The sequence below is a fragment of the Neoarius graeffei genome, chromosome 26, assembly GCF_027579695.1.
Source record: "Neoarius graeffei isolate fNeoGra1 chromosome 26, fNeoGra1.pri, whole genome shotgun sequence".
NCBI lineage: Eukaryota > Metazoa > Chordata > Actinopteri > Siluriformes > Ariidae > Neoarius > Neoarius graeffei.
In genome coordinates this window covers 55,884,157-55,891,382 of record NC_083594.1, presented here as the reverse complement: position 1 = coordinate 55,891,382, position 7,226 = coordinate 55,884,157, and the positions used below count along the sequence as shown (strand labels likewise).

At 47.7% G+C, this 7,226-nt stretch overlaps 1 protein-coding gene across 1 annotated transcript; it reads left to right on the top strand.

The window, feature by feature from the left end:
* On the top strand, positions 1-6,748 carry nbl1 (NBL1, DAN family BMP antagonist). The gene is made up of 4 exons (XM_060910966.1): positions 1-200; positions 3,425-3,596; positions 3,725-3,836; positions 6,402-6,748. The coding sequence occupies exons 2-4, from the start codon at positions 3,433-3,435 to the stop codon at positions 6,657-6,659; spliced, it is 534 nt and encodes a 177-aa protein (XP_060766949.1). The 5' UTR covers positions 1-200; positions 3,425-3,432; the 3' UTR covers positions 6,660-6,748.
* The last annotated feature ends 478 nt before the right edge of the window (positions 6,749-7,226 follow it).

The window sequence follows — 7,226 nt, the reverse complement described above, 5'->3', positions numbered from 1 at the left end:
ATCTACCGGAGAGACTCAGATAGAGTTACCGTTCCTGCCGCCGCACTGCTTTCTCTCTTCACGGGGAGAGTCCGCGCGCTCTTTATCCTCCACTCCGTTTGATCTTCCGTCTTCATCCTCATCCTCCTCCCCGGCTGGAGCGGCGCGGTGTCCCGCGGGGTCCCGGACTGTGTGCTGCGGCTCGTGCGCGCCTCTGATCGGTACGTCACCTTCAGTTTCTCTCTCAGTCTGCTATCACCCGAGCTCAGGGTGGAAAGAATGTTCACTGCGGCTCTGAGTCACTCTCAGCACTGAGGGCACTTCCTGCATGCACGGGGACTTTATTCAACATAATAATAATAATAATAATAATAATAATAATAATAATAATAATAACTGAATAGTCGGTGTTGTGAGTTTGCTCCGAGTTTCAGCTCCTGACTCCTGCAGAACTTCCTGCTGGCTGAGGTGTAAAGTTACACCTACACAACTCTCTCCAGGGTTAATTCACATCCATCTGAACACCGAAGAGGGGTGAATAACACCAGGGAGAGAGAGAGAGAGAGAGAGAGAGAGAGAGAGTGTGTGTGTGTGTGAGAGAGAGAGAGAGAGAGAGAGATGATTATATCTCGATGTCCTTTAGCCCAAACTTGCACGACTTTGCCAAGCATTAAAGCATTCACTCGTACCGTTGAATCTCTCACTCAGATCTTTCCTCTCCTCCCAGCTCAGCTCGTCTCTCTTCCCCCTGCAGTGTCCCGTGGGCCACGTCCACTCTGGACAGGAGTATTGAATCAGAGAGGAATGTTATTTAGCTGAAGTGGGGCTCGGGGCCAGTTACTGACACGCTGCTTGTGTCTTGGAATGAAAAGAAACACAAGTGCGGGGCGTTTAGTGTCTCCTCAGTTAAACATACAGTCCCCAGGGGACGTGGTGAAGACATTTTGGAGACATGTTGATATGCTGTGGTGTGTTCTGGTTTATTGGAGTCAGGTGGAGTCTGTCACTCTCTCTCTCTCTCTCTCTCTTTGTGCCTCTCTGTGTCGGCCATGTGAGCTCTCTGAAGCTCATTAAAACTCTCTGAAGCTGTGACACACCACTGGAGCAAAACCATCCTGAACAACAGAGCTGTTGTACACACACACACACACACACACACACACACACACACACACACACACACAGAGAGAGAGTCCAACATGTCAGAATAATAGTTTTATAAAGAGGTATTTTTATAGCCCTCTCACGTGCCCTTTGTGAAGTTTCCATTGGAGTGGAGTTTGTGTTTCTTCAGGCAATACTTCATCTGTTCTGGAACAAATCAGAGACTGAAAGCCAAATCTCTCTGCAGGTTTCCTGTTATGACCTGTTCAATACCGAGCTGCACACACGCTACAACCAACACAAACACCAAGGCCTCAAACACCAACTGCACTCATCCTGCGCTCACTAATAAACTAGCAAAGAGCATGGAGTCTACAACAGTGTGTGTGTGTGTGTGTGTGTGTGAGGTGTACTGTATATTATGTCGAGTATATGGATATTAAAGCAGGCATTCTTCACTGTTCTTGGCCTGTGACTCCACGTGAAGGGCTCAGGAGTCTCAGTAATTCGTCGTGTGAATGAGGAGGTTTATGGACCTCATGCTGGAACGGCTCTGAACAAACTGATTACTACAAAAACACATAAGCCAAATAAAAACATTAAAAAAACTCACATCACACATCACATTTAATCATAATACATCAGAGAGTGGGCGGCACGGTGGTGTAGTGGTTAGCGCTGCCACCTCACAGCAAGAAGGTCCTGGGTTCGAGCCCCGGGGCCGGCGAGGGCCTTTCTGTGCGGAGTTTGCATGTTCTCCCCATGTCCGCGTGGGTTTCCTCCGGGTGCTCCGGTTTCCCCCACAGTCCAAAGACATGCAGGTTAGGTTAACTGGTGACTCTAAATTGAGCGTAGGTGTGAATGTGAGTGTGAATGGTTGTCTGTGTCTATGTGTCAGCCCTGTGATGACCTGGCGACTTGTCCAGGGTGAACCCCGCCTTTCGCCCGTAGTCAGCTGGGATAGGCTCCAGCTCGCCTGCGACCCTGTAGAAGGATAAAGCGGCTAGAGATAATGAGATGAGATGAGATGAGACATCAGAGAGTGAATTGATATTTCCATGTTGAATGATGTGATGAAAGGACTGGACTCGTGCAGCACACTGCGGAGTTCAATATCACACGACTCGGCTGTGCTCCGGTCATCCAGCCTCCGTCCGATGAGCGGCTCTGTGGAATCATGGCTCGTCAACTTTCATTAATAATCTGATCATTTTAGCTTTTGCTGAATATTCTGTCAGTCGAGTTTATATATTAAACACCTGTCCCTGACATGTCCCCAGAACTCAATCAGCACAGAGGACATGAGTTTATTCCCTGTGTAGTGCACTTTAAAGTTGATTTATTGCGTGACATTACTTTCTTCCCTACGTAGTGTACCTGTCTAGGGAACGGTGAATATACAGCTCTGTTCCATCTCTATTCTGTAGGATGCATAAGGCATGATCTCATACACTCCGTAGTGCACTTGTGTAGACTGTAGGGAACTCAGTAAACCGAGCAGGTTGACCTCGAATGGACATTCAGGACACTGTGTGTTCTGGTGGAGCCGATTGATTATAGACAGCGAGTTCATCTGTATATAAAGTACATCCTGGACATGTAGTGCACTTCATCAATGTCAGTCTTAAAGCGTTCAGAATTATTAAACCCCTTATTAAAGACTCCAGTAAATCTCAGTGTATGAGGGTGTTGAAGCTGAACAGTGCACTTGGACAGAATCAGCGTAAAATGCCACCCTTTTGTCCCCTAAGTAGTGCTCTTATTGGACAAATGAAGTCGGGGAAACCTGATAAAAACCCAAACACCTCTCTGTTGGAAATATAGTGCACTTGAAAGGCTGCAGAAACCAGTATTTCATTCACTCTGTCAGTAGTGCACTTCTACAGGGAATAACACGTAAAATCCTAACTCTTAAGTGCCTCCATATTGGACACATGTAGTGCACTACAGTGGGTGCAGGGCCCTTAGTTCATCAGTGAAGTGTTTCAATGGAGAGAAGTGAATGCACTGTTTAGGGAACAGGGAGCATCATGCGAACTGACTCTTTATGGCATGTACAGGTTATTAGTTCATGTATAATATCGGCTCTGTTATTTCACACTCAGTCTAGTGCACTAAATAGGGTGTAGGTGCCATGATTTCATCCCCCACAGAGTGCACTTATACACAGAGTATGAAATGTGTCCCTCGTGGACAAGTGCACACAGCCCTTACTTGGCACACCATGTAGTGCGCGCGCGCACACACACACACACACACACACACACACACACATATATATGAACTTAGACAGGCATGTGAGACTGAGTCCCCGTCTCATTCTGACTCCACCCCTCTCCAGGTGCAGCGATGCTGCTGATTGGCTGTGTCCTGTTGGCTGTGTGTTCAGCGGCGCCACCTGCACACATCAACCGCCTGGCACTGTTCCCTGATAAGAGCGCCTGGTGTGAGGCCAAGAACATCACACAGATAGTGGGGCACACGGGGTGTGTGTCTCAGTCCATCCAAAACAGGTCAGTACACACACACACACACACACACACACACACACACACACATATTAGGCTCTGACTGCCATCAAAAATAATCAGTGCAACAAGAAAAATGTTTGTTTAATGTGTGTGTGTGTGTGTGTGTGTAGAGCGTGTTTGGGACAGTGTTTCAGTTACAGTGTACCCAACACCTTCCCTCAGTCCACTGAGTCTCTGGTGCACTGTGACTCGTGCATGCCTGCGCAGACGCAGTGGGAGGTGGTGAGTCTGTGCCTGTTTCATCCTCTGACTATTGAGGTATTTCACTCACGTGACCAAGTCATGTGACACTGCCATTTTGGACGGCACGGCTCGAATCAGTTTGAATGCGAGGAAGGCGACAAATGAAAAACATAAAAGAAAAAGGAGCGAGATGCAGAAAACACCTTCACTATCCAGCGCCGTAGGGCATTTACAGGGTGAGCAGAGGGAGAGGTATTTGCAAAAATTGAGGTTAGCAGGCTTAGAGAACGACGTTTACCTGCTTCCACCAGGATTGTTCACTGACAGCTAAGATTTGTTCACATTTTCATTTACTTTCGGTCCTCAGGATAAACAAAATGTTATTAAATGTCATTGAAATAACTTCTTAGTCTGTTGAGACATGGTCCGTTATAAGTTTTTCCTTTACTGTATTTACTAGTTTACTGAGCGCGCTCCGGGGCGGGCTGGCTGGCTGGCTAGCTAGCGCTCCGGGGCTAGCTAGCGCTCCGGGGCCGGCTGGCTAGCGCTCCGGAGCCGGCTGGCTGGCTAGCGCTCCGGGGCCGGCTGGCTGGCTGGCTAGCGCTCCGGGGCCGGCTAGCTGGCTGGCTAGCGCTCCGGGGCCGGCTAGCTAGCTAGCGCTCCGGGGCCGGCTGGCTAGCGCTCCGGGGCCGGCTGGCTAGCGCTCCGGGGCCGGCTGACTGGCTAGCTAGCTAGCGCTCCGGGGCCGTCTGGCTGGCTAGCTAGCTAGCGCTCCGGGGCCGGCTGGCTGGCTAGCTAGCTAGCGCTCCGGGGCCGGCTGGCTGGCTAGCTAGCTAGCGCTCCGGGGCCGGCTGGCTGGCTAGCTAGCTAGCGCTCCGGGGCCGGCTGGCTCAGTAAACTAGTAAATCCAGTAAAGGAAAAACTTGAGACTGAAAGGTTTTAACAGTCATCCAAATGACTGACCATAAACATTGCTACAGTAACATACCAGCTACTGTTGTTGACATTAGCTAGCTTGCCGTCCAAAATGGTGGACACCGGGGCGTCACGTGACCCTGTGACGTCAGGTGAAATACCTCATCGTATTACTCCACGCACAGCACTGTAGGATTCTGGATTGTGATGAGTCAGGAGGGGTTGATTAGGGTTAGCTCAGTCTCGCACTTTAAGCAACATTCCACATAAACAGATAAAAACATTACTGACACGGTGAAGCTTTCTGTAAGTAAGGAGATGTTTCTGTATTGTTTCTGGAAGGAGTCTCCAGTGTCAGCGCTGTGTAACAGTCAGAGGTGAAGCTGGAACTTTCGGAGTTGACCCTTCTTTGCGGTTTCTTGCTAACGTGAAACAAGCTGCATTTTTTGTCTTGCTCACTTCAAGAGAGAATAAAGAGAGACTGGTGATGGAGTGACTCTTTATAGTGGCGAGAACAGACGTGAGAACAGGAACTAACTCATTTCATTGACATTAAATGTGATGATAAACATTTTAATAAATACAAAAATTGTAATTGTTGACAAATTGCTGTGGTATAAGAGGAATAAAACACTGAGAAACATGCTATTCTCGGAAAATAATCACTGTTGTCATGGTGTGATACAGCTCAGCAGATTGTATTCACTGTTCTAACGATCCAGCTTGATTCAGTTCTCTTGAATATTTTTCTGGAATAATTCACCACCAACAGAAAAACCTGCTGTTTTTCAAATAAAGAACGTCGCTGTGTGCCTGTTGGTTCACACTAGAGGGCAGCAGTGAGTCGCAGATTCTCCACACACCACCAGGAAGAGCTGCTTTTCCTTTCAGAAGCTTCACTTTGACCAATCAGTCATGTTTATTACAGCGTTCTCCGCCCACGAACATCTGTAGCCACACCCAATCTTACAAATTCACACATTTAAAAAAATCTACATGAAAATAATGCAATAACACTGTTGAGATGCTGTGGAGCTGCGTCATTTCAGACCCGCTGTGGATGCTGTGAGACTTTTTATCCATTTAAACTTACATATAATGTTGTGGAATGTCGAGGAAACGAGTTAGTTCCTGTTTGCACTTACGTTATAGCAGCTATAAACAGTCGTTCCCTCACCAGACTCTCTTTATTCTCTCTTCAGATTAATAAGATAAAAACACACGCAGCTTGTTACAGGTCAGTGAGAAACCACAAAGAAGCGCAAACTCAGAAAACCCAAAGTTCCAGCTTCACCTCAGACCGGTACAAAGTCCTGACACTGGAGACTCCTTCCATACACGTTCCATAAACATCTCCTTCACCATCTCAATGAAGACACACATTGCTCATCCGTTTATGAGGCTGAATGAGCTGTTACTATAGAAACGATAACATGGGCTCTTAGAAATGCATTAATATAAACCTGTGAGTTGCAGCTGTGATAGGAAATTAATCAACAGCGTCTGACCAATCAGAATCCAGGATTCAGCAGTGCTGTGGGACACTGGGGTGGTGGCAGGTTTGTGGTTTTGCAGAAAGCACTGGATGAAAAGTTCAGTGTAAGGCATAGTGTGTGTTGAGTGTTGACTGTAGACATGTCAGTCAGTGTGTGTGTGTGTGTGTGTGTGTGTGTGTGTGTGTGTGTGTAGGTGACTCTGGAGTGTCCCAGCAGCGTGGAGACTCCGCGGGTGGAGAAGTTGGTGGAGAGGATTCTGCACTGCAGCTGTCAGTCGTGTGGTAAGGAGCTCGGTCAGGAGGGGGCGCTGCTGCAGCTCTACAGCCCCGACAACACACTCGATCCCGACACACACAGCGCACACACTGACACACACAACTCACACACATCCACACACGGAGACACACACACGCAAGGCGAGCCCAACACACACACAGCTGAGGGAGGATGAACACTCACTGACTTTACCTGAACGCGCGCGCGCACACACACACACACACACACACGCTATATGTTCACTCATGTATAAATGCACACATCATTGTAGAGAATCAACATTTGTTCTCCAAGTCACGTGCATGCACACACACACACGCGCACGCACGCTTGATTATTGAAGTTCTGTGTCACCAGTGTATGTTTCTGTAAACAAAATAAAGACGTGAAACACTTCTGCGTCTCTGTTGTTTATTTCAGCACAGAAGGGTCTTTAATATCAGCTCTCAGATTTAAAGCAGCTGTATGTGACTTTCTGTTAGTGATTAAAGGTGAGTGAGTGGAGAGCAGAGGGACAGAGTGGGCACGGATTTGTTCATTTTCAAGGAAACATCACACACACACACACACACACACACACACACAGAGTGAAAGGTAAATTGTTTATGATAATTGTTGACTCTGAACTTGAAAAGGCCGTCTGGTCACATTAGAGGAGAGGACTATAGCGACATCACCATGGAAACCACAAGGACCAACTGCAAATAGCAGTGTCCTAATTCTGTGTGTGTGTGTGTGTGTG

Bases quoted from the DNA above. Each gene is read 5' to 3' on its own strand.
- nbl1 (XM_060910966.1), top strand. From the start codon at position 3,433: ATGCTGCTGATTGGCTGTGTCCTGTTGGCTGTGTGTTCAGCGGCGCCA. The intron at 3,597-3,724 runs GTCAGTACACAC...GTGTGTGTGTAG, and splicing joins TCTCAGTCCATCCAAAACAG to AGCGTGTTTGGGACAGTGTT. The intron at 3,837-6,401 runs GTGAGTCTGTGC...GTGTGTGTGTAG, and splicing joins CGCAGACGCAGTGGGAGGTG to GTGACTCTGGAGTGTCCCAG.